Genomic DNA, 27,891 nt, shown 5'->3' on the forward strand with positions numbered 1-27,891 from the left:
TCGGCTCACATTTTGTGTTGGCCCTCGTGAAGTCCTCATAAGGCCGAACGTGTGACGGTGCACATTCAAAACGACTGGTTGCCCGTTAGCAAGCAAAGGTGCCTTTTTTTTTTTTTCTTTAAGACGTCCATTTTCGCTCTGATTGTTAAGGAGAATGCCTTTAAGGGCATCCTTTGATTTATCTTTTTTTAAGGGACAACAAACATGATTATAGACATTGTCTTCTGTACAGCATGGGAGAGTGACACTGGTTTAAAAAAAAAAAAAAGAATCCCTCTGTTGCATTTAACCTCTCTTGAGCAAAAGTGGCAGTCAGTTCAATGTTATCAAAAGGCTACGAAAAAAAAAAAAAAAGATTCTCGACAACAAATATTTTTATCCTATTAAAAAAAACAACACAATGCCAGATGAGAGAGAGTGATGAGAAAGTGAAGCAGAAATTAGCAGAAAAGAAAGAAACAATTTTTTTAAAAAGTGTAACATCAGATATGAATGGTGAGAGACATTTGAAAGGGACGTTATCTTTTGCGTTGGCACACACACAGGCTTGTCACAAAGAACCATTCACCATATTTACTTATAGGGGTTTTCTTTTTTGGGATTTCAGTGGCCTAAACTGGGAAGAAACAGGAAACCGCTTTGTGTGGCTCTCACAGCCCAATTAATCTCTGGAACAAGCAAACTAGTAAAAACTACACCAAGTTGTACTGTCATTTTGATAGAGAAATAACAGTGCATCCTCTCTATGTGTATCAATATACTTTCCTACTCTGTGTTAATACTGCTTAGGATCTTTAATCTCAAAATCTAAACATCTCAAACGCTTGTGAGAGAAGGTGTCCATTGTCACTTGCTCTCGTTCTAACCCAAAATATCAATCACAATGCCTTGTATATGTTTGTGTTAATAAAGTTGCTGTTTGTTAGGCCTATGTTAGTCCAACTAAAGAGATAACGTTATGCAGGGCGACTGACTATTTCCTGTATTATCTTTTTAAATCGTGAAGACAAGAGTTCCCAAATTCTCTGCCATTTCCACCTATCTTGTAGATTTATATATTTTTTTGGTCTTTTTATTTTATTGTATCAGTACGGTTTCTCCCACTCTATCTCCTCTCACAGGGCTGGCAGTGCACACATTGCCCTCAGCCTTTGGCTCTCACTTGTTTCCCCCCTAGCGAAGTTCTTTGGTTTTGATCCCGGTGCTGCTGGTCTGCCCTGCACGTCCCCCTTGACCTTGGCCTTAGTCTGGGTAGGTCTCTGTCCGTTTGGGAGGGCTACATTCATTGGCTGGTGCCCACTGGAGCCACCTCGCTGGTCACTTGGAGTGGTGCGGTGATACGGCGGCGCCCTGCTGGTGCTTCTGTTCCTGCTGTTTGACCTGCTGAATGATCTCCCGGATCTTCCTCTGTGCAGTCTGCCGGAGACATACAGTATTAATTAAGTGCCAAAATAAGGCAAGGTTTAACAGGAGAATAATGAACAATGTAAAGGGAGGGACCGACACAATAGTACAGATTTAACTAAGCCCTTTATGTAAAATATATCTAAGAGACCGATTGTGACTGTTAAGCGGTGAGGGGATGGGCTGAACTTTGCTTCTTTTGTTCTTTCCATTTGTTTTCCTGTATTCATTTCCTGCAATTATCCCACTGTCTGTTGTATCATTACAAGCTTGTGCCAGTTTAAGTGAACCGTGTGAAACTAATTTAAACACAAGTCACACAAAAAATTAAAAGAAAAATAAACAAAATTTAAATGACAAAAAAAACCTAACTGCACATAATTTTCATCATCAGATTTTGTTCAGTTGCCATGGAGATGGAGCTGCAAGTTGCGTAGCTGCTATGATTTCACTCATTTGTGAACAGATTCATCTCCATGACAACTGAGCAAATCCGTCTGCTCATGAAGACCAAGTGATATTGTTGAAAGTCTGGGAAAAAGCTCTCAAGGGGAGCTAACATTGTGATTTGTTTTGCAAATGCTCATGCACCTGTGATATCACTCACACAGGTGTTTTCGCTTGTGTTGCCTGATCGGAGATCCAGTCTGGGTTTGATTGACAGCTCCCTCAACTTCCTCACACCTGTTGCAGTGGCACAATTTGGCACTTTTTGTCTTTAGTTTATGGAATCCAGTGGCATCATATGCAGTAATTCTCAACATAACTCGGTTCACCTTCAACCTGAGCAGACTTCTAATCAGCCAGATAAATAGCAACAACTTAAAACAATTACCTACCTCAACTATGTTTTTTTTTTCTTGTAAGTTCTAGCGTTTACTTTCAATTTCCTTAAATTTTTGTAACTCATATACACGTCCACGGTTACACAGTGTGTGTTATGAGTTTAATTTACATATCTAGACCCCCTTTACACCTACAGCCCACTCGTGTCTACTTTTTGGCTGATTAGGTCTCTTCTTGAGGCTCCAAGGTAGGACAGCTTTTTATTTCAGTTGGTTACAGTGAAACAAATTACAGTGCCAGCTGAAATTAACAATAAATATGAATAATTCTGCGTGCGTTGCCACCTCCCTGGGCAGGTGCTGATTGGAGGGTCATCAGCTGCAATGAGCTGCACCTGGACGCTGCCTGTGCTCTGCCTTAAAAACCCTCCTCATTCTATAGTCGGGTTCTCTGGAGGGAAGTTGCCTCACCCCAGTAGAGCAGATAACAGTTTTTGACTTTTTCGTATTTCTTTTTTTTATTTCCTTTGATCCAATTTTTGCCGTTTTTAAAATAAATTACTTTTTTTAGCTGCCCTCTCGCACTGCTCCCCTTCGCTTGTTGCAGTCTTTGAGCTGGGCTGTGACAACCCTGGCAGCCAAAATGAGCACTGACACAAAACAAAATCTAAGCATGCTGCAGCTCAACAAAGACACATGAGCATAAAGATAGTCCCACAGAGAAACATACTTAGGCATGTTCTGTGATAACGCCACACATTCCCACTCAATTAAGAATGTTGAGCCTTTTCACTACAGCGTTAAGTGCAGCCCTGCACTTTTCACTTACTAACAAACAACACCTGTGTTGATTTAGTTTTGTGTACCTGGCTGGCAAAGAAATGGCCACTGATTTTCACAAAAACCTCGTCGTTCTCGTCAGGAGTTTGGTCCCGCGGTACGATGACCTCTGCGCTCGTGAGGTTCTGCAGCTCGTTAACCTGAAACAGACGCAAGAATCCAGAAGTCAGAATCCTGCTTTGAATTTCACCACCGACCTCACTTACAAAACACAGACATTATTCACTGACACTCAACGTATCAAATTAGGCTCAGCTCAAACAACCTTTGATGAAACCACACAAAAACAGTGACATTTGAGGTGCAGCAAACATAAGTGTGGAACTGTCACTCATGTAAATATAAATGAATAGTAGCTCATTTCAATAAAAAGTTGCAGAGACTGTTGTCCAGGCAATTTTCTCCCAACAGAGTTCAAACTATAATCTTCTAGAGGCTAATAAAGAAGCTGAACAAAAATCAGCTTTCTATTCTTTCCTGTTACCGTTATGTTTAACCCAAACTTTTGAAATAATTACGGAAATCCAAACTGTAAAGTGCACTGTTTGATTTAATAATAATAATAATAATAATAATAATCCAAAAAGGCCATGTGCTTTAGCGTCATTTAAACAGTTGAAGTAAAGTAAATGCAACGGTTCGATAAGTATCTACTCACCGTCTTGCCACCTTTACCGATGACCCTGCCAGCTGCTGCTGAGGGAACCTTGATGTGCGTCTCCAGTTTGACCTCCTCCTTCGCCGTGAAGAAGTTCTCCTCTTTCAGCTTCCCAAATATCCGACCTTGGGCCTGGAATACAGAGGAGGGTTTGAGACAAGGAGAGACTGGGGAAAATGGGGACACACAGTGTTCCACTAATATTTGCTGTAATGCAGGACACAATTATAATAAAAAATAAAAATAAAATAAAAATAAAAAAGGATATGAACTCAGTTTTTTTCATCTACATTTCAGAATAATATGCTATTTTTCAAAAATATTTCTGCACACATTGGGTAAGTGTTTTTACCTTAAACTGAGCTTCAGGGGTTCCAGTAATGATAACCATCCTCTCGGTAACGTCTGGGCTCTCAGCGGGGGCGATCTGATGCGAACATACAGATTCATTATAGAGACAAATGAGAAGCGTTTGGCCCAATTTATTTAGTTTAACTTCATGCAAAGCATTCAACCACTGAAACATCTAAGAAGGCAACAATTTCAACAATATATCTATAATTCAAATAAATTAATTTCCTCTAAATACGTTATCCTAATGCTCAGCTCACTGTCAACTCCCCTTTCCCCTTTTTTTAATCATGAAAATGGCCTCAAGCTGTGGTCCATGAAGAGCTGCTGACTCAGCCGGAACACACTCCCAACTTAATAATGTCTCCTTAATGAGTGGTGTGAGGCTTTGAAAAATGCAATCCACGTTTAACTCACATTCTTGGACTCAACCCTACAAGTCGATTAGAGACCCTTTGAGCGCCTCTTTCTACCTTCTCAATTAAGTCCACACACCACTGAGACCGATAAACACACCTTGATAGAAGCTCCAGCAAAGTGGGCAAGTTGTTTGATGTGCTGGCCCTTCTTGCCGATCAGGGCCCCGACTGCCTGAGTTGGAATAAAGAGGTAGACGACCTCCTGTTCTGGAGCCTGTTGCTGGGGGGAAAAACACACACACACAGGAAAGAAAGTTCTACCTTTACCAACTTGTGGTGGGAAAAAAACATTCAAAACTATTTCAAACTGTTGCAAACATTTTAATTTAAATCATCAGACACATGGAGGAAAAAAAAAAGCCCAAAACGTTGACAGCACATGCAAGGAAAGCTAAATTAAGCTCTCTTCAAGGGTTCTCTCTTTATGTAAACATTGCCCTCTGGACACGTCTGAATGGAATATTTCCTATTAGGGGTGCTGGTTGCCCTGTGTTTTTGTTTTTCTTAGCATGGTAACACTCATGTAGTTGAGGTTTATAAAGTGAATGTTTATGAGCCACGGGATAACTCTGGGCTGAAAAGTCTCCTTCCAGAAATATTTGTGGTGTTGTGGTGGGCGATGGTGAACAGGAATGCCAGACTCGCTGTCACAAACAAGACACAGACTGAGGTGTTATTTACAGCTCCCTCTCAGTTTGTGTTATCTTCCTTTGTCTGTTTTGCAGCAGGATTCATGGAAGTGGATGGATTTTACCCATGTCGCTTGCAGAATGGAAGTTTTTTTGTTTTGTTTTTTTGTTTATTTACAAAAGAGGAAGAAAAGTGTTGCATCTTAAGCGTACGGCTTACCTAAAGTTTCTCGAGTGCAAAAATATGGTTTTAACCTACCCCAAGCAATACAAATAATTATCTAGAAGCACAAACAACAACAAAGGAAAGTCTCTGATCACCAAGGCAACACTGACTGTAGTGCAGATTTGAGGGAACATACTGAGTGCTGGTGGGGGATGGCACTTGCTGGAGGAACCCCGTACAGGCCACTGAGGTGTGAAGAGTGACTCTGAAAGTGAAGTGACACGCAGGCCGATCAGATGGCATGAAAACACACACACGCCTTAAAGGACAACATGCACGTACACGACTCAAGCTTTGATTAGGGGGAATTTCAGGGCAGAAACTCACAACAGTGAATCACACACAGACTTTACTATGAAGCCCGCAAATGCATTCTCAGACACTGTCTCACACCACTTCTGCTCGCCCTCGTAAGGCAGTGAGAGGAGACTTTGTTTTACAGGCATACTGACTCATCTCTGGAGATGATGGGGGATTTCTGGTTGTTTCAAACCGTGTACAGCATCATGCAGGAAGACCCGAGTCAACACTGTATTGTTTTTTTTTGAAAAAGCACTTCAGGTGGAAGCGGGTTTACCACGTGTTAGAAACAAATTGCTTTATCAAGTCAAAAGTAATCCCTGCATTTGAGCGGGTAAAACCAACAGTGGGAAAGTCATTCCAGAAGAAGCGTTTTTCAAAAAAATATTTTTTTCCTCTCCACACCTTTTATGGCTGTGTGCAGAGGTCTTCTGTGGAAAAAACAGAGTGTACTCACTAAGAATGGGTTGTATCCTGCTGGTGCCACAGGGGGCACTGCACCACGTGGTCCAGCAGCAGGGGGCAGCACCGGCAGACCAGAGGAGAAGATGCCCAGAGCGTTCAGGTTCAAGCCTGGGATCAGGTTGGCCTGTTGCTGTGCAGAGGAGCAGAGGCAGAGTTCAGTCACCAGAAAGTTAAAAGACATTGATTCCTTATTAAATATAAGGATCATGAGTTTTTAATAGGAGTAGATCAGATTTTAAACCTGGAATTTTTTTTTTACAACACCAGGCATCCCAACCGGTTGTGGTTCTGGCTGAACTTATGTTAAACTTATGTTTGATGTCACAAGAGGATGCTGACCACCACAGAGAGCTTAACTTACAAAAATCGACAGCTAATTATATGCAGAGAAAATGTATAGAAAACCCAAATGGCTCCTTCTAAGCATAACGATAAATACCAATAATTTCCCATACTGATTTAAGAATAATAATTGAGCCCTAAAATTAAAGTTCATATCAAATGTGGTCCAAGAGATGATGAGTTATCTAACATCATATATTTAACACAATATATGATGTGTGTTAAATAAGTCCTGACACATGTAATGTGTATAGCTGAGGCTCGTAGTCAGCAACAGTTATGCAGTTATAATGACTGAGGGATTGCTCAAATTATCAAGAAAAATGGGAAACATTCTCTGCTCAGTTTCACAAATGAAATAAATAAAATAAGCATTTGCTGCTTCACTCTCATTTCGATGAAAATATTTGAGTTTTATAGGGGATTTTTTTTTTTGGACAACAAATGGAACATGAATGTCAACTTACATTCTAGGAAATTGTAACAGGCATTTTTCACTATTTCATACACGTATCAAATTATCTTCAATCAATTAATAGCAAACAATTTATTTAAAATATTAGTTTGCTGCAGTCCTTGTTGTGTAAACTGTCTCCTAACAGTACCTCCATTCACCGTCAGTGAAAGTTTTTTTCTTTTTTTTATGTGGGCTAAGAACATGTCCAACATATTGAGCCAATGGACATTTTAAAAGCCACCGAAGTAAAAAAAAAAAAAAAGAAAGAAAAACAAAGTCACATCTTGAAGTAGGGTGATTTGTCTTAATTCAGGAAAAATTTATGTTTTGGGGGTAGATGTTTTTTACAGGACAGTTTGCTGTTGTAATGACTCCATAACAAAAATTCTTCTCTCGAAGCCAAGTCAACTATTCTGGTTTCACGGCCATGACGAGACATGGGGTCTCCCTTTTACTTCCTTGTTCCCTCGAAGCTTTGTGTAATATCCACAGTGACACGCTAGATGGCCCTCACCACTTACTGCAGAGGCAACGTTCAACCGGACAGGTGCCGGGTCTAACTTGTAGCAGCCACAACAATTTGATCACATGCTGCGTGATACTTCTTGATGATTAGTTTAGAGCAAATATGTATTCTGTCAAAATGAAGGACAAACTGATGTGATAATGTAAAAGTAGCCAAAAGAAAAGCTGAGCAGCTACTGCAATTTTAATTCTGTGTCTCCCCACACGTTCACCATGAAAACCGTCATCTTTGTTAATACAGTCACTTTAACAGCAATAATCTTTGTATTTCTGAAGTGCAAAAGCAGTGTGTGATATCATGACTATCTCTCTTCCTTCGGAGGTCGACCTCTCTGGCTGCACAGCTAGTGATGTCATCGGGCCGGTGTGAAAGGGGAGCTGGGTGAGAGCGCGGCCTACAGATATCAGATGGATGCTGGGAAACGCAGTGTGTTACAGCAGGAACACAGACACACAGCAGGGAAGTGAGCATGAGTCAGACGCTCTGTGAAACACTCGACTCACTGATGAGCTATGTGGCGATCGTTTACTGTTATCCATTTACTGAGCCGGTGTTACTAATGCTGGTGGTTAAATGCACTGAATGGGGAAGGCGATATTCACCGGCTGTATATCATCACTCCTCTCTGTTGTTCACCTGTCAGCTTGTGTGAGTCAACTTAGGATCATCACCACATGCAAACGCGCACACACAAACAATCAAGAGGCCTCCAGATGGGAACTTTAAAGCTCACGTTTATAGCAGCAATGTCGTTCTCGTAGGCTTCCCTCAGTTTCTTCATGATCTCAGCCTCGGCTTTACAACACGCCTCCAAGCTGCCCTTCACCGTGATGGTCCTCTCAGGGTTGTAAATGGTTAAGTCTTGTAACCTAATAGGGATATCATACACACACAAATGAGTACTGTATATGTGCAAATAGAAGAAGAGTAGAAAAGAAGATAATTCAGGTTCTGACTTTGAGTTCCCAAATATGGGTCAAGCACAAGAAACTCTGGACACTACACCTCCCATAATGCATCTCAACAGTTTCTTTCAATATGCTGCGTTCATGTCGTTTGAGATGAAAGGAAGAGATGGGAAGTTTCCAGTGTTAACATCTAGTGCGTTCATGTCTTTGTTTAGAACTTAGGTTGAGTGATAGTTAACCTGAATGTGCACTAACAGAATAAGAGTAAATCCATTTCAATTTGGGTTTAATTATATTGAACATAAGACATCTATGTTTGGTTAGTTTTTATCCTTATAGCACCAAGCTAGATGTATTGGAGCTTTCCTGATGAAATTATGACTGTTGGTGTGGATACTATTTACAGAAACTCACAGATATGATGGTTCGGAGTCTCCAATGTCCTAACTATGAACCCTGGTGACATCATAAGGATTATTTTCTTTTCTCCAGAGACATAGAAGATATTTTCCTACTCTCTTTACAGGCTGAATACTACTAATGATGAGTTACACCCTTTTGTATGTGTTAAATTGGTGGAGTGCACCTTTAAACAACAAGTATGTCAAGGTCAACAGGAAAATAGCAGCACAGTGACGGATGAAATGGATTCATCTATCCAAGCGAAAACACTGCAGAAAGACTTCATTTGATGTTTTAGTTTTGAGTCGGTCTGCATTTCAGAGTTTGAAAAAGTTTTAAGCCTGAACTGAAAAACTCAAAATCTCTTGTACTGACAGCTGTTGGCACATTTTTGCAAAACGCATATTTTGTGGTTCAGCAAAGTTGATACTCACTTAAATAAAGAGACAAAGTTTTGCTGTTATCACTTGTTATGGGAGACATTGAGCAGGTGACCTGACCAGAGCACTACTAAAAAAATTCAACTCCAAATAGTCTGTTACACGAATTAAAGATCCCAGTGATGCACTAATAACCTTCCCATCTTTCAGCCACTGTCAGTTAGAATTGGATGCAGCCCCCCCTGTGACCCTGTACAGGATGAGGTGGGTATCGATAATGGAAAGATGGATGATGAATCAAAGAGGCGGTCGCTCCATGAACCAGTGAGCCTGGATGTTAAACAGATGTTAACACCTTTGGGCTTTTGAAGCAGAAACAATCTCTGTTGGTGAACACAAAGAATTTCACAGAACCATCAGCTCTGAATGTGCTGTTTGCATTACTCTAAAAGGCGGTCTTTTCTCTCTCTTTATGTTTCTGGCTCTTTCTCAAGGCTCATTAGGTCCTCAGAGCGCACAGAGACAGAGCAATTCATTAGCCCAAAATGAACGAAGGTTGGTGAGCACAGTCCGTAAAATGGGGTGTAATCAGCACCTCTGTAATATCATGTTCTGTCGAGAAGGAGGTGTAATCAACTCTTCACGTTTGCTCTCCAACAACTCAGTTAAGTGAAACCACATGCTGGGAGGCTAATGAGCATGCAGGAATACATGATGCAGCAGCAAGAAGCTGAAATTGTTGTCTGTTATTTGTTAATTGGTTGAATTAGTCATAGTCAAAACCTCTGGGTCTTTGAAATCATCCTGAATATAGTTGCTGCTCCACAATGACACGCATGCAGTCACCCTGTGTGGGAGCAGCGTTGATCATGTGACGAGTGTGGCGCTGGCGACTTACGAGGAGATGATTATCTTGGTCCCTGTCTCCTCCTCGATCTTCTTCAGGTTGCGGCCTTCTTTCCCAATCAGCCGACCCACGAGGCTGTTGTGGGCAAGGATTTTCAGAGGGATGTCCTCCGTCCTACACACGCACACACACACGCACACAGGTTAGGTGAGCTGATAAGAAGAAAAGCTTTCAACCATATTTTTTTTTCATCATCAAAGTAAAAAGAGGACCCAAACTCACGACAAAGGAGGCAAAAAAAAAAAAAAATTGCCTGATTGTTTAATTCCTCGTAATGTCATACGACAGTCTTTGACTTTCTTCAGGACAGAACATGTGAATTGCCAGTAATTATAGGAAAAAGAGTGTTCAATGTACACTGAGTTCATGGATTGAAATGAACTGCTAAACCAGCAAAACAACGACAACATGTATATTAAGTGATTAGTTAAAATAAAGTTTCTAATAATACTGCCTCTTGTCAAAGTCAACACATTGTTGCATATGAAACAAAGGTTTGACCCTGAATCATTTTGTTACATCCCATAATCCAGTCTCAGGCTGCTGATTTTTGGTAGATCTAAAAATATTCAGGAGGAAAACAATTGTGTAAACTGTGCAATCTGGGTGAAATGGAAAGTGAGGCTCATTATCTTTGGAACAGCGCAAATTATGTTTGTCTAACAGAGTTAATTTTCCATGACTGACAAAACCCTGAAATATTCTGGAGTACAAATGGGTTAAAAGAAATCAGGATGAGGAGGAAGAGGAGGGGAGATGAACAACTTAACCCCTAATAACTAATGTTTGAAAGTTTCATTGTAGTCAATAAATGTATGAATAATAAATCGATATGTATTTGAGATGAGTGAATGATTTCTTTCTGTTTTCAAACTCAATTCAACTATAACTAACTCTGTGTAGCTAATGTGTGGAGATGGTACCGTAATGTGTATTTGAAACGGGAGGAGTATAATTTCTGTATAATCTATATTTCTGCTTTGTGGTACAATTGCAGGGTGTGTATGTGGATTAAGGTTGTGGTGGGGTGTGGTGGCGGGTAGCCAGGATGCTCGGGGGTTCTTTTAGGCTGAGTCGTAGACTTTCTGGTGGCATGTGTGTTTATGGGTAGGGCAGGGGTGCTATAATCTATAAGCATAGATCTGCTCTGTAGGGTGAAATTAACATGGGGTGAGTCCTGGACCAAGTGAAGGGAGATGTCAGTTGGGGAAGGTTTGGAGGCCACGTTTGGAGGTTTCAGTTTCACTGGATGTAGACTTGATGAAATGACAGGGCGGCCGGGGTGACAGATTCATTTCTGCAGGTGTGGCACCCAGGCAGAGCAGACGGGTGTTATCTAGTTGACACAAGGCGGAAGTGTGGACGTCATAGTGACTTTTGAGAGCAGGATTACTGATATAACTGAATGAGGTGCATCAGACCAGCTGAGTGATTTTTGTTACATCACACTAAAGTGACTTACACCAAGTGCATTCACACTTGATTAGAACAAGACGTAATAGAAAAGTAATGCATTTCATTCAACCTTTACCCATTTTTCTTCAATACAGTTTCTTGCTTTCTTGCTGATAGACTGATGAGAAGATGAGAAGTACATGATACCACTCTTGTCTTAATACAGCAACTATGAAACTACAGCCAGCAGCCAATTGTCTTGGCTTGGCATAAAGACAGAAAATCAATGAAAAAAGTCAGCCTGACATTTTCCACAGGTAACGAAATCCACCTGCTATTCCCTGTAAAGCTTAGTATTTAAAATGTTCAAATGTGAATTGTAATTTCTAGACTTTGGCAGATTAAACAAACTAATTTATCAATCTGGGAATTTTAGATTACAGCACTTGTTTTCTTGGCATGAATGTCTTCATGTGGCCTTCATGTTTTAGGATGTCAAGTCATGGCACTTTGACAGGGAACAAACAGAAATGTTACCATGGCAAAATGTGACATTTTTTATTTGAACCTAATTTTCAAAATTGTTCGGACATTATGAAGCCTTTCTCATCAAACAGTCAGAAACATTTTCTGGTGAAATCAGAGGCCTGTGAATGCACAAACACAAGGCATGATCAAAAAGAGTGATGTTTACCATGATGTCTCATTAAAAGGCTGTGCAACATTTTTAGATTCAAATCTAGGAATGTAGGATGTAACATGAGGAAGAGCAGCCGCCTTTACAAACAACACACTGACAAATAAATCCAAATACTAGTATTACGTATTAAAGGTTTCTCAAATTGAGCAGAAGTTCAAAGACTTTAAAAGGGGCAGTTAAAAGTGTCAAGCCCAATTAGACACACTGGCCTCGTTTCCTAAATGCTAAGCTGTGATCACGTATTAGCCTATGTAAGTGTGTCGTGTGCACTGTTTACTGTGTTAGTGGTCCATGCGAGAGAATGCACAGAGCGAGATTAAAAGGTGTGCAGGCAGGTTAAAGGATAGGATTACAGTCTTGCAGACTTTATGGTTAATCGCCCTGTAGGATTGTATACACGCTCCACATGAGCACGTCTGAGCAGGTTTACGAGCATGCTTGAAAATGTTTGTGGACGCCGGGAGTGCAGACTCACGTCTTGGTCTCGTTGGCCTCCTTCTGCATGATGTCCAGGATCATGCGACAGGCGCAGGAGCAGTTTTCGGGTGTTGAGTGGATGGTGATGGGTTTTTCTGCTGCCCCTGCATTTTCCTTCCGATGAATGTCCACCCTGAGAGAAGGAGTGAGACAGATATGAAGATTACAGAGCAGATTAAATCAAAATTTAATTTGTAAAAAAAGTGCTTCACAAGCCAAAGGAACATAAAAGAAAGACAATCAAGGCAACAAAACTATTATTATGTGCTACCTAGCGTTATATTTAACATCATTAAACTTGAATGAATTCAACAAAACAACCAAAATTAAAAGCAGCAGGACCGAGGTGGTGTTGCTTACTTGGACTGTGTCTGTTTGGTGACATTTTTTATGGTAAGGCCTTCCTTGCCGATGATGGCTCCCACAAACTGAGTAGGCACGAGCATACGCAGGGGGAAGTCGTGTTGTCTGGGGCGTGGAGAGCTGAAGCCTCCTGACGGCCCGGGCTGAGGGGTGCCCTGGTCCCGGGAAGACCGCCCCCCGCGCCGTGTGCGGGGACCCTGGACGGGTGGAGCAGCATCCACGTCCATGATATATGACACCTTGAAGGAGTAGTCGTCGAACTGGTGTCCTGTCAACTTCTCAATGGCTCTGGAAGATGAAAGAAAAGGAGGAAGTGTCAGGAAGAGAGAGAAAAATAAATACATAAATAAACACAAGGATTTAGAGATATCAGTTACAAGTTTTATGATTTTGTGAGAAGTGGATTGCGGATTTAAAATACTGACTGATGAATTTAAGCCTCTGATATACTTGCTTTTATTTACGTTATTTTACACATGATGGGGACCTCATATATCTTGCTTTCCTTCATAGCGGAGGCTATGTGCATCCAAATAAAATCTACAAAATGCATTTGATCATTGGAGATCTCAGTGTCTCAGGATGTGAAATATGGCCAGCAACATACAAATCAAGCAGCAACAACAACAGAGCTAATACTATGTCCAAACTAAGGAAGCTCATTTTTTTTTTAACGCAAATTTCCAAGTCATTTTTGCCCAAATCTCTGCCCACACTGGAACACCTGAGCAACAGTTACCAAAACTGTACTACACAGGCGACATCTGATTAAAAGCAGACAGAAACATTTAAAAAAATAATAATAATTAAAAAAAAAGTTTTTTTTTTTTTTTTCTTATTTATATCTCATATTTCACTCACTGCTATTTGATGGAAAATACTGATATTTACAATGAGAGATCACAAAGAAAGCTAGAGCCTGCCTTCTTGACCCGAGCACTACACACTCACCAGCAGTGACTGGGTTAGCTTACTTCATTTAGGCTCATGTTTTCGTCATACACACACCAGTGCCAGACATTTCAAAACTACTCGAAGATTGTTTTCAAAATGCTCAGTTTCTAAGTAAGAAAAGGTGCGGATGGACGACCGAGGTAGAGAGGAAAATTTTGCCAGCTTCATGTGGATATATTGTTGCTACATTTTAATGCTGTCATCTCTACAGCAACAATGAAGTAACCTCTTTGCGTGTCACCATGTTTACACATGCTTACGTTATAATCACAAGTTCTTACGGAAGTTATTCCCGTTTTGTTCCCGAGTGAATCGGTCCTGCTCTGACCTTTTTGGAAATACTTTTTAATCCTCCAGGTACACACAGAATACATGTGCAAATATGTGAACAATGCTGCTCGAATTGCAGCTTCTTGTCTGTGCAAGTATATCATGAGTCTTACTCTTGGTACTTGGCTGCATCAGTGTCATTATTTGTGCTGCTTACACTTTAGCTTCCTCCTTGGTTCCGTATGTAACATTCACCACAGCTGTTTCTGTATCAGTGTTCACTGTAAAACAATGCAGAGAGAGAAAGAAAATGTGAGATACGGTAAACAAAGGTTGGGCCACATTTACACAAGCACATAACAGGTCTTTGTTTCTTGCTGTAGGTGAGTCAGACACGCGTCCAGGTTCCCGTGGTGACCCAGGGACCCACTTGTCTGTGTGAATCCATTACAGCCATCACCACACTGGCTTCCCTCCAGACCCTGCTGCTTCCTCTACAGACAGGAGCTGCTCAGCACAATAGCCTCTCTGCCACTTGCACAATAACAGATTTAGGTTTGACACGACAGCCTCAACTAAGCAAGTAATCTGTGACAAAGTGCAGCGCACAACCAAGACACACCGTGGCAAGATTTGTAGTCCTGTATGGCTTAGTGAGGAAAGAGCATCTCGGAGGGTTTGATTCCTGCTGGGATTCTTTAAACGAGTGAAGCGTAAGGTGTCTTTGACTGTGTCCATTGTAAAGGACATGCAATGAAACCACAAACTTACAATATACCAAATAATTCATTTGTCGATCGACAACTATTTTGATACCGGGTTGATCATCTTGATGATTTTTCAAGCAAAAGAAAATTTAAAGCTTCGAAATTCAGGTGGTGAATTGTGGGAATTTGCTTCTTATTTTCTTATGATACGTAAAAACTGATAATTAATAATCAATGGTTAATGAAATAATCAATAGTTGCACAGTAGCTACAGGTTTTCAAAAGACCTGCTGGCCTCTGAGTACTGAGACTGAACTGCAAAATTAGTTTAATCTCTAGTTGTTTGTAAGAACAAGGAAAAATGTTGTCATGTCAAATGTTTTGTATTTTTGTTATTTACTTGAGTCGTGCGTACATGTTTCCTCAACCTAATATATCTCAGTTTCCTTCGGTGTGTATTCTCCTTCTTTAACAACATAATACCTGTATGCAAATGTGTAATGCTGCTTGAGTTAACTGACAATGTCAACTTAAAGCCTTGCTTTGATCTGCAGTTATTATGAACTAATAAAAACGCATTCAAATTTAAAAGCCCTTCAGCGTTTCAGTAGACTGAAACTCTTTTTCTTCTTAATAAGGCTTTATTGTGCAACATTTCCAGAAACTTCTTGATTAAAATCTTACAATCCCACTTTAGATAAGTAAACCACAACAACCATTGAAAGAGCAGAATTATATTGTTGAATCTATTCAATTAAATTGATGGAAATATACAATACTGACTATTGCATCTAAACTTGCCACCCCAGAGGTTACACAACCTTAGAAACAGCAACAACTTAAGCACATCGCTGGCTGTAGGTGAAGAGAGCAGCAGTGATAGTGATAGCAAAAGAACACGTTTTTAGAAAGCCAGCATTATTGATGAAATGTCCTGTGGTCTACTAAGGCTTCTGTCAGAACAGACAAAGGCATCTCTGCTCAGTCAATGATGGATCTCTGTTTGTCAAAATGCTTTATGTCAAAAATTAGGTGTCTTTAAAGCTTCGTAATTGTAAGGGCAGTTGTTAAAGTTTACAGAAAAGATGTTTTCTGCGGATGCTTTAGACAGACGAGCTCAAAAATCCCATTGCAACATTTAACAATTCAACCACAAGAACAAAAACATGGCAATCATCCGTATAAATTAGTCAAGAGATGCCAAGTACATTGCCAATATTGCAGAAGTAGTCCAAATATTTCAGAGGGGACTGTTTTCTCGGGAGCTGCGTCAGAAGTAAAAACATGTGCCAGCGAGTAACAATGAAAACTTCCAAAGCTGCTGGTGTGCAGCCGACAGCAGGTTCGGAAGGGTTAACTCCAGTGAGAGTTCCCAGCTGGCTCAGAGAGGGCGAGTGGGCAGAGCCTGGCACGGTGCCTGGCACCGGCACTCACAGCCAGCTCTGCCCCGCCCCTGCCCTGCCCTGCCCGGCTACCGGCAGCCCTCACCATGCCACACAGGAACATGGGTCTTCTCCAAAACCTCACCGTCTATAACCGGAGCACACGGACCAAGGCAGAGGAAAGTGACAGGAGGTGGGCAGACAGTAAGCCGGAAAGAGACCACAATTAAGAGGGGACAGATACAGAAGCGAGGTGGCTCCATTGATCATTCTCTGTAACTAGTGATGTCTGAAGATCCGGGCGGAGAAATAAAGGAAGAAGAGGAAATGCTGCTTTAGTGTCTGGTACAGAGTGAAGTAGGCTGTTTTATGGCAGCGTTTGGGGAACTCTGTGAGGGAGTCATCTCTCCGCTGGGTTCTCTTTCAGCGCCTGTCATGACAACAGTGGGTGGTTTTTGGTCTTGGCTGTTTTGAAACACAGAGACAGTACGAGTGTGAGTGTATCTTTTATGTGTTTGTTTCTACCCGAGCAAGTCTCTACTACTCATGCATGTGCGTGTAGACGGCAAAAGATTTGTAGGGATAGGTCTTGTGCTGGCTATCCTGTACACACACAAACACACACTCCATCAGACAGTGCAAAAAGCCTCACCACAGGCGCCTACAGCGTCCTCCCCCATTACCACGATGCACCTCCCCGAAAGAGACGCAACACGCAAACACGTACAGGCATAAACACACACGGACACATTACTACTGAATGTCTGCCATGTCTGCCCACTTCAATTCATACGCTGAGGCCAAGGGGACCCGTGGCAGTACACAGTGCTTATTATAGAGGCTGCATGTGATTCAAACGCTCGTCTCCCTGGGTCAAACTTATAAGACGCATGCACGCACACAGACAGACAAGATGATAAAGGCTGATTCATATCCAAAGATGGGTTATGTTTAGATAATGGCCGTGTGGGATGATGGTAACGAGGATGAGAAGTCACACTGGGAGACTTGACTCACTGGGAGGTCTGTGTGTGTCTTGCTAAATAGACACATGTGCATTGAACAGTTGGAGCCAGAGGAAGATGACATGTGCAGCAAACGGGGGAGGAGAAGAGTTACCTTGTTCCACGTTTTCTACAGTACCATACTGAGCTAGAAGGCCGTCCAAAACCTAAAGGGGGGGGAAACAAGAGTGTGAGTTAAAGACACAACTACTGATTCAAAAGCAGTAAAACACACACACACAGGTCTGGTGCTACGAGATTTAATGTGGGCCAATGTTCAAGGAGCAAAGTAGAAAGACGAAGTAATAGAGAATTAGAGGACTCGTTGATCTTTTGTAATGAAGCAAATTACAACAAATCCGAGTCTGGAACATAACTTTTAACCTCTCACTCTTTTAATCATGTCATTTTGTTGCAGCTTATTCCTTCGCAATGCTTTGATGTTACAAGACCTGAGAATTAGTACCACTGTGTCTAGCTCCTAATAATATTTATAAAACAGTGGTAGAAATGCATAGTCTTTCTGGAAACTCGACTGGGTAAAAACTCGGCTAATGTCAGTCGAGTGACTGGAGCTTGTGCAGACTTGCTGGAAATAGTAGGGCAAGGAGAGAGCTGAATGGCATCTGAGATCACAGCTCAAAGTTGGGTTGGTGCGTATTATAGATATCATGAGCTGCCATCACACAATATTGGTAGAACAGGAAGAACAAGAAATACTTCCGTTTTTCAGACTGATCTGGAACAAAGCATGAACATTGCTTTGTTCCAGATCAGTTGCTGTGTTCGGAGATGAAAAGCCTAAATTTGTGATGTATAAATTGCAGGTGCAAACAAAGTACAGCTGCTTTTTAATGAACAGAATTCAGGTAAATTAAGATGAAGATTGCAATGCCAGTGTGAGCATTATGGTGTGAATATGGCATGAGGGAGAAACCAAAAACGACAATAATGTAAACAGGTGCAGCGCTGGTATTCTTTGTAGAATTTTGAATGATAGTTATTTCTGGCATGTAGTTATGATCCAATGAGAAACACAACATACAATCACTTACATTTAAAAAAAAAAAATGCAGACTGGGGTTTTGTGTTTAAATCAAAACTCTTTGGCTCAAATGCATGTTTTGAAAGAAGGTCGTATGTTTTATTATCAAACTTTTTTATATATGGAAATAAATTGCAAGAGCTGTCAAATAATTGCGGTCAAAATTTAAATAAAAGTCCAGCGCTTTGGTTGGTTTTGGACCACGGTTTGCCAGGCTGCATTGAAATTTTATGAAAAAAATGATCTGGTAATTTGGCATAGTCTGTCAAAAACATATAGAAACTATTTTATACACCAATGTTGATATTTTTAATTCCCATGCCCAGTTTTGTGAGTCTTTCTGGGAGCCTGCAGACATCCTGCAGATGTATAAACCCAAAGAGACATTCGAGAGTTGGCAGGCATGAAGACGGGGAGACTCTCACGCAGAGAAAACCAACATGGACCCCAGCGAGGTTACAGATGTTGACATACACACACACACACACACACACACACACACACACACACACACACACACACACACACACACACACACACACACACACACACACACACACACACACACACACACACACAGTAACAAACACTGACGTAGATGTAAGCACACATTCAGATGTAAACACAGACACTGAAGTTTAGAGGAAAAAAAAAAGGCCGGTGACTCATTGTCAGGAAACTGGTTTATGTGCTACCTGGTGCTGCTCAACTGAGCCGCACGCACGCACGCACTCTCTCTCTCTCTCTCTCTCTCACACACACACACACACACACACACACACACACACACACACACACACACACACACACACACACACACAAACAACTGACCTCCCACTGTAGATGAGGGGGAATGTTCCGGATCTGGATCTTCCGACTCCTGCAGAGATGAGAGACACAGACGGAGTGGATTTAACAGACCTGAACCACAAACTCACAGTCGCTTACAGTTACAGTCATCTGTTGTCTTTACAGCAAAGGCAGCGAACTTCACTCTATATATAGAGCATGTTTATATCTGTACACAGTACATTTGCCGAGTCAGCAGCTGAGCAGCAAAGACATTTATTTTACGAGGGCAGAAATGCAGAATCAGAGCTGTGTTATATGTACAGTATGTAATTTCAGTTAATGCAACGTTAACTTTTTGCAACGCCCACAGCTCGTTAGACAGTATCACCAGTCAAAGGACTGCCGTGGAGGTGAGGGCGTTTATTGGACAGCAGATAGTGATTCTTGGTAACACCCTCCTACGAGCGCTATTCTTTCTGCTCTCACTGCGAGAAGTGAAACTGACACAAATGACGTGAAAAAACTAAATCTCATAGACCACACGGACGAGCTTCCTTCATCCTAAGTGAAGCAATCGGCGGCTCAGAGGATGTGTTTTTGGTTTGAATTTTAGAGAACAAAGGAAACAGAAAGGAGCCACACCAACCAGTATACAATATTCATTTATTCCTTGCAAATTTATTAATTTGTTCCTTGACAGTTCATCACTAAATTTTGTATTCATATGCATTTAATTTGTATCCCTAATTTCTGTTGTCCACATGGCAACTGTTTCCTTGCAATTCAGTTTTCATTAACAATTAACAAAGATGTTCAGATCCAAAGAGGATTTGAACAAGCTTAAACCACATTTTCTTTTGTTCTTTACAAAAATCTATCGGTCATAAAGGACAGATCCATGGATATACAAATGGGACAGAGATCCCTCTCTGCCTGGTCGTTTTGGGATCCTGAGCTTCCACACAGCGTTTCTCTGCCTCCAGTGAGTGTGTCAGCTCAAACAGCAAAGCCACACAAACCACCCGTGACCACAAGCTGTTAACAACTACATTAACGTGAGAGAGTCCAGCTATGCAACGAGGGCTGCTGATGAGGGGCTGGAGGAGGGAAAGTCTCACTGCCAAGCTAACATATTCCAAAATGTTAAATTAAAGAAGTATTTCAGTGCTCAAATAGGAGGCATTAGAGATTAAAGGTTGCAGATGTAGAAATGAAGTGGAGGAAATGTAATAAGATGCGATAATAGGGGGTGGATTCAAGTTCAGGAAGATTCTCCACGCGAAACACAAACAAACACCCCCGTCCTACATCGTTGCTGTGCCTTGTGCACACATGCTCACGCACTGACACACAGAGAGGAGGACAGACAGGAGGACAGAGAGGACCACGCTGGCAGCTGGACATGAATGAATGAATGAATGACTCTTTCTGATTGTGCTTCTCAAGGAAACACAGTGTCTCATGGGTTTGGGACAAACTCTCTCCTCCTCTTCCTCTTCCTCTCCTCACCCCTCCTCTCCTCTCCTCATCTATAAATCCAAACTTTAAGCAGTATTGTTAAAATACTGGGAAGTAAATTAACAGACTGCTATTACTGACCATAAGCCAGCGACATAAAACACAAACTTCAGGTGTGCATTAATTTTAGTCTAGAAAGTGCCAGTATCCACATGTAAACTACATAAATACATCTCTCACTATAATGCCTCTTTATCAGTGACTTAACATCAGTTTAAAAGCTGAATACTTTTATACAAGTGGGAAAATGAATGAAGTCTGGTTTCCTCTATAAAGTGTCTCCCCCTAGAAACCAACAGAGGACACAAAAGCTCAGAAAAACAAAACAAAACCCTGACAATTCCCAGCATGTCCTACCGCACAGTGGCCTGCGAGCTCCCTGTCATTGATGGCAGTTTAAAGCCAGTTGCTTGATGAAAGATCTCTCTTGGCAACCAGTATCCAAACACGGGTAAACCAAAAAAAAGAGAAAAAGTCAGTGTGTCCCACGAAAACACATCACCTTCTTCAGCGTAGTAAACAACCCCCTGCCATACAAAAGCAGCCAATAACCGAGAAACATTTAAGACCAACTCAAAACCTCACAACAGCCCCAAATCCTGGCAACTCTAAGCTGCCAAATAAGGAAACTAAAAGCTCCTTTCATTCAGAGTCGTCTGCTTAAATAGCCTGTGAATTCTGAGGGCCTGGTTCTCTATTGTGTTTTTGATCATTAATTATGTCAACTGTAATCTTGATGTAATGTTAGAGGCTGAGCTGCAGCACAGTAATGCCGTCTTTTTAATGGTAATAGGCACCTTTGTGAGTTTGCTGATTCCCTGACGACAGAGCAGAGTTTGGTGTAAACTCTGTATGTTCTTCAGTGTTTTCTAAATAACATAAAGTCACTTTGACACATTAATAAAGCTTCCAAATTAAGCTGAACCTCCACATCTTTTCTTGTGTTTTCTTCTCTCAGGCAAACTCATGTTTTAAAGGCCACATGCTCGTCTGTCATTCTGAAATATGCAGCAGCTTGCTGAAGGGACGGCTCGTGGAAAAAGTGACAGTGCCTCCTGACAGTTCTTCAAGGTCTCATTTTCAGCATGCTTGTGGCCAATGGCGAACCATAAGAGCACTGCTTTCTGTCTGTCTGCCTGCCTCCAGGGCAGGGAGAGGCCCACAATACATGCCACCCTGCAACATATACTGTTGGCCGTCTGCAGTGTACCAGGTTTAGGTGCCGACTTCAGCTGTACGTCCTCAGGTCATACGTGTTGCTTTATAATCAGGGGAAAAACCCAGTGGTAATATATGTAGCGGCAGGCATTAGCTAATGTCTCCTGTTTGTTTGCATTCAAGGTGAACCCAGTGCCCTTTCTCAGCTCCTCCTTCCCCACGTCCCCAATGCACTGAAGTAGAAGATACAGACTGAAGTCAACGGTTACTTAATGTTTGTTGAATGTAACCAAGCCGTCTGCTGTTGGTTTGGAGTGGCCTGCCAAGAGAAAAAAAAGAGCCTCTCAATTTCGGCCTTTAAATACATGAGGTTGGCCATGTTCATTTGAATAGCTAATATTTACTGCACCCACCTGTACAAGGTAAGAAACCGTGTCTGCGCACAGGCGTGCATACTAATACGTACATGCATGCAGACCAGTCGGAGGAATTTTAACCTCTGAGAGGGCGGGCGGACAGAGGAGTGAGAAAGAGAGAATTCACCTCCCGCTAGAAGTTTGCAGGGTTCCTAAAGATGAAACTCTGATCACCTTCATCAAAAACTGAGGATGAATTATACATTTAAAACCTATTTCTCTTTTAAACCTTTTGCAGTGTTTTTATCCCTTCTGATGTTTCCTTTCGATTAACATTTTAACACCTCTGTGTCTCAGGGCTGCAGAGGCTCATCTTACTACCTGTCGAGATCATGTGGCTGTGACTAAAGAACTGTTAGGAACAGAGAGGCCACAATCAGTTGATTTATCTAATAGTCAGCAAACAGAAAACTGATCAGCTATTGTGATAATTGATTAATTAGCAAATAAAAGTGTAAAAGTGTGAGACTTGGTTGTTTTTCTATTTCTTACAATATAGAAGCCAAAGTCCAGCATGCATGAGTCACAGGGCTGCATGTGGACAGCACAGACTGAATAAAGAGCGCATGTCTGTCAATGCAAACGGTCGAGGGCTTTGAAATTATACTCTCTTTGGTGGAGGCTAAGAAGAGTTGGACAAGACGTCGACGGCAGACTGGAAAAAAATTCCACCACAAATGATAGATGTGAGATTAACATAAAACATTACACAACTTAAAGTACAGGCTGCTTTTACAAAATACCGTTTTTATTTTTTAAATGGGAGATTATCAATCAAATCTCGACATATAACAACAAACTACCACATATAGCCAGTTTTTCAGAGTTCCAGACATACTGTATGTACAGCAGCATTTCACTTGGATAAAAGTAGTAATGTAAACAAAAATACTTTTTGAGCAGCGAGCAAAAGAACTCATAATGCAAAATAGCTCCAATTACTACTTTTTGTATGTTTACTTTTAAAATTGGTATTTAAATAAATTAAAAAAAATGCATTAAGTTTAATAAGCTGGTCATATTTTTTACATGTAAATATGCATTTAATTGATACCATGGATGACCTTTAAAATATAAAAGGTAATGGGAAAGAAACTTAATTCTTCTTGAAAATCTTTCACACGCTCAGTCAGTATGAACAGGACATGATTGCCACAATTCAATTTGTCATAAACTCTGTGTACTTTGTTCCTGAAACGCCCACACAAAAATCAAAGTCACTCATGTCATTAAAAACTCCCTAAAACACAGTAACAGTGTTGTTTTTTCCAGGCAACTTTTGGAGTTCCTTAATTGAGGGCAAAACTTTTTTTTTTTTTTTTTTTTTTTTAAGAGAAACTTACAGGAGTGAATAATTAAACATTTCCCACTCTGCTCAAGGATTCTATCTAATGAGGCCTTTTAAAAGCCTTGTTTACCTTCCTCTCCCCGCTCCGTGCGGCTGCCCGGCCTGTCAGAGACGGTTCACAAGGCACGCTGTCCTGCGCCGAACGGGGAGGCTCTCTGGACGAATAAAAAGACATCCCAAATAGCCTTTCAGTCGGGCTTATCCGCAGCATGCTGCCTCACAAAACTCCCACAAATGTCTTTGCGCACACAGCCACTTCTGCAACACACCTCACACCTAATTGTGTGCAAAATTCACGTGAATAAAGTTTTTTTTTCTTCACTTAACAGTCATTTCCATCTCTCTTGCATCCATTTATCTGTCAACGCTCTAACTGGCTGATTCTCCGTGCCAACATCTTTTATTACAAAGGCCACACCTTTGTTTTCCACCAATATAGGAACATATTGGCTGCTTAATGCTTAAAGATATTACTTGAGACAAGATGAACAATATCACTGAATCCCTTTTCTGACAGAAAAACTAAATCCTTAATTTTTTTTTGTCACCTCTCTTTTCTTTCCTTCTTTATCTGCCAGACAAAAGGCTTTGTTACAACTGAAGGCCATGCTTGAGGACACAACAGACACAGGAAGTTCCCATCAGTCCAGAAACAGTTTGACAAAAGACTTCATATTACACAGAAGACACCTGATAATTTTCAATGCGAAAGACGATCTGGCCTCCATCGCGGCCATACTATGCGGATAAAATAGGAAATGAAAACCTCCGCGGTCATAAATCACACTGCAGGCATGTGATTATGCACCTATTACTTGCTCATATTACAAATGCAGTGGCATATACTGTCGATGCAACACTAATGTCTCTGCTTCTTTCATGTGTGGTAGTGTAGTGCTGAGTGCAGCATAATGTGATCATCTAACGATCAGCTGCATTTGCAGCTACAAGTGTACGTATGGGAGCTCCTGTGGCTTTTACATCATCAGTCTGCGCTGTAAATCTTAAAATAAACAGTATGGTTTTTTTTCACTTCATTTATAACAGCTCAAACTAACAAAGACAAAACTAGAAGTGCTATATTATATGGGTCAGTGTGGGTGGGTTGGTCAAATAGCCCGGTGGTCCTTCGGCACCAACCACAGACTCGTTTAATCTGAATTAACCCAATTTCTGGTCTTGACCCTTAAGCTCTTAAGCGCCTAAATGCCCTGAAATCTCAGAGAGGAAGCAACAAGTCAACAATATATTAGGAGACCCTTCTGTGCGGACCCTTCTGATGTCCCCCTGCTCCTCTTTTCAAACTCTGGCGGTGTCCCACTGCGTCCCACTCTCTGCTGCTGGATTACGACCGAGCTCAGTTCATTTCTGTGTGGCGCTGCTAAGCACTTCTCTCAGGCCCATCCACTTGTTGTGGAGCAGAGATAACAGGATTTGCATGAGAGAAGTGTCTATACATTGATATTGCCCTTCAGCCTGAAATATTTGCTCCTATTTGTCTAGCTCAAGGACAAACAGACTCTGAAGTAGCACATATTCAGTGGAGCATCCAACCTACAATGTTGTTCTTTTTCTCCATTTATGTATCCTATTCCTGATTGTGTGTCGGGTCGTGAGCACTGTCAAAACCTATCTAAGAGTACAGACATTTTTTTATGGAGTGTACACAATGACTGGATGAGGCCAGATAAAACATTTATCGTTGAATTAAAGATTATTGTAACACTGCATGTTGTGAGTCTGTAAATTCCAAATAATTTTCAATTAATACTATAAGAAATGTCCCTGAAAGAATGTGTCATTTTGTAGTAATTAGAGGAGGAAGGAGAGTTCTGATTAATTAATTCAAATGAATTGCTAACATAATGCAGATTGTTTTTAGTCAGCGCAGTGACAACAGGTCTGCATGCAAAATGTGAAACTTGTCTCCAGTCAAGCTAACAATTCAAAAATATGAATAAATAATGAATAAAGATTTTCTTTCTAACTGAGCTTTTCTTTCAAGGACATTCACATGTCCCCTCTAATTGATAAAAACAATTATCTAACTCTTTCCAGGAAACTTCTAGGAAATTATTGATACTGAAGTTAAGGGCTATTAAAATAATGTGTTATCAAGATAGATATAAAAGGTATATTAAATACGTTTTAATTAAATTACTTTTATTGAAGGTCAAAACTCAGACTGACCTTTAACTTGAAAATAATAACTAATGAAACAATAACGGTTGAAAAAAAAAGCTCAAACTGATTCAGGTCCGCCTTTTATCAACCCTCACCCTTTACCAGTGGACAACCAGCTGCCTGCGAGACTCAATCATCAATGTTATTGACAATCTGGTACAATTACACTATAAAACCAGGATGAACATAAAATATGCAGTACATTTTTTTTTTTTTTGCCCCTTTTATGGGCAGTGAAACAAGCTGTAGACACAACATTGAATATGATCAGCTTTTACGTTTATCTAAAAAATAGCTTATTTCTACATTTTGCAGCTACAGGAACATTAGCACTTAGTGTGTCTTGCAATCTGATGACTTTAAGTCAAATATTCACTCTCCTTTTAGCTCTAGTTTGGTCTCCAACAGCTCCTCCAGTGAAATTAAGACAAGATAGGTTAATATAAAAATGACAATGACACGAGCATCAAGACTGAAGCAAAACCGCAACGTTATGGACCAGAAAACCAAAACAATGAGCTGAAAGACGCTACAAACTGAAATTGAGTAAACTCTGTGGGTTTTCACTCCAAGAGGCTCCTTTTACATGACGTTTAACCATTTGTTCCACTGTCACAAAAAAAAAAAAAAAAAAAAAAAAAAACATTGATTAGAGTCACTTTAACTCATGAATTAATGATCTCCCCACGTGGAGATGTCATACTGGCTTTTTTTGGTTTTTTGGTTAGCAGAAGAGGACCCGAAGCAGACAACAAAAAGAAAAGCCTTTGATTCGTCTCAAAGAATTTACTGAGATTTGTAAGGTATTAATAACTGTTACTAGTGACAGTCTCCCTTACAATGAGTTTCATTAAATTCTCTTTGTTTTTCCAGGCAATAATATGAATTCTTAAAAAAAATCGCCCATGATCTTAAGTACAAAAACAGTTTTTGTATCTGCTCTTCTCCATTGTTCCCTAACCACATATTTTTCACACCGATACTGCGTGGTGAACAAAGCTGCTGCTCCACGGTGCTGCTAACCATCTCATCTCAGTATGGCGCACTCAGGTGCCTGTTTCTGTTTCCCTCCCAGACCTCGGCGGGTGAGACCTCATCAGAATTCAGCAGGCTCACCTGCCTGCCGGTTTCCCTTCAAGCATTCGTTTTCACAGGGCGACACAGGCCGAGAGGCGGTCAGGTCGACACATGCAGCTCTAATGGAAGCCACAGCCTTCCTGTTGACATTTGTCTGTTGACTCTCACTCAGCCAATTAATAGAAAGGTGTAAATAAGGAAACACTGCATGTCCATTTTTCATCAGTTGCATACGTAGTACAAAGTTAATTGGAAAGCTCTATTGGTACACAAGGAAATTTCAAATACATGCATTTCTTTTATCGGGCAATTATTCGGTGTCACATAAAGGGGTTGACTAAAAAATTAGGTTTAAGTGACAAGTAAGTGGATAATATCAATAAAAATGAATAAATAAATGTTTACCAAAACACATACAACACTCATTTTAAGTCCAAAGTTATTTGCACAGAGCTACAGATATACAATGATTCTCAACTCTCAGGTGTTATCGTGAAAAATGTATTTTCTGCCACTGCAACAATGCCACAGGGTGCCCAGCTGAAACAAAACACATTTTCTCCCGTCATGTCTACTAAACCGTAAAAATTATTATTTTAAAATGTTTCATTTGTCCATCATTGTGGCACAGTACAATTCTATTTAAATGAAAACAGTTTGATCCAACACAGTGAGTGGGCCCTTCAATACGGCTCTGAACATGAATTCACATATTTTCAATCAAATTCAGGCATTAACATTTGGTGCAAAATGCCTTCTTGTCTTAGTTCTCTGTCTAAATACATCTTTTGCTAAACTTTCTTTGGGCCAGTGTGGCAGGTGACGACAACACATGATAACTCTTCAGTGGAGTAAATTGTAACAACAAGTAACAACTGTTTTGGATGCTCTATCTTCTCATTGGAGAAGAAAGTACGACAGTCTGATACTACCAGCATGACATGGACGCTCTTCACCATGAAAAGAAAATCTTAAGATTAAATATCACTAAAACTTAAAAGAAACCTCTGAATGGCGAGCCTCCAAAGGCCTGCGGATAAAAAGAACACCTTCTTTTGTTCAGTCTAAATTTCCATTGAACATGTTTTAAGACATAAAACTA

The 27,891-nt window shown here is 40.7% G+C and overlaps 1 protein-coding gene across 4 annotated transcripts in view; it reads right to left on the minus strand.

The window, feature by feature from the left end:
* igf2bp2a (insulin-like growth factor 2 mRNA binding protein 2a) overlaps window positions 1-27,891 on the minus strand; it is a 44,433-nt gene continuing 16,542 nt past the window's right edge. For 3 of the 4 annotated variants that reach the window (XM_069698620.1, XM_069698622.1, XM_069698624.1), the window contains 14 exons: window positions 19,128-19,176; window positions 17,367-17,418; window positions 14,376-14,439; window positions 12,932-13,222; window positions 12,570-12,704; window positions 9,991-10,113; window positions 8,136-8,271; window positions 6,070-6,207; window positions 5,449-5,517; window positions 4,555-4,677; window positions 4,040-4,114; window positions 3,688-3,819; window positions 3,056-3,169; window positions 1-1,416 (listed from right to left, as the gene is read on the minus strand). In XM_069698620.1, coding sequence (XP_069554721.1) covers window positions 1,318-1,416; window positions 3,056-3,169; window positions 3,688-3,819; window positions 4,040-4,114; window positions 4,555-4,677; window positions 5,449-5,517; window positions 6,070-6,207; window positions 8,136-8,271; window positions 9,991-10,113; window positions 12,570-12,704; window positions 12,932-13,222; window positions 14,376-14,439; window positions 17,367-17,418; window positions 19,128-19,176 — 1,600 coding nt within the window. In that variant the 3' untranslated portion in view covers window positions 1-1,317. The remainder of the gene's footprint in view (window positions 1,417-3,055; window positions 3,170-3,687; window positions 3,820-4,039; window positions 4,115-4,554; window positions 4,678-5,448; window positions 5,518-6,069; window positions 6,208-8,135; window positions 8,272-9,990; window positions 10,114-12,569; window positions 12,705-12,931; window positions 13,223-14,375; window positions 14,440-17,366; window positions 17,419-19,127; window positions 19,177-27,891) is intronic. The other variant, XM_069698621.1, reaches the window with a different exon arrangement.

The sequence above is a fragment of the Brachyistius frenatus genome, unplaced genomic scaffold (genome assembly GCF_029030835.1).
Source record: "Brachyistius frenatus isolate BFR_SWC_R1_liver_20210118 unplaced genomic scaffold, ASM2903083v1 Contig_27, whole genome shotgun sequence".
Lineage (NCBI taxonomy): Eukaryota > Metazoa > Chordata > Actinopteri > Embiotocidae > Brachyistius > Brachyistius frenatus.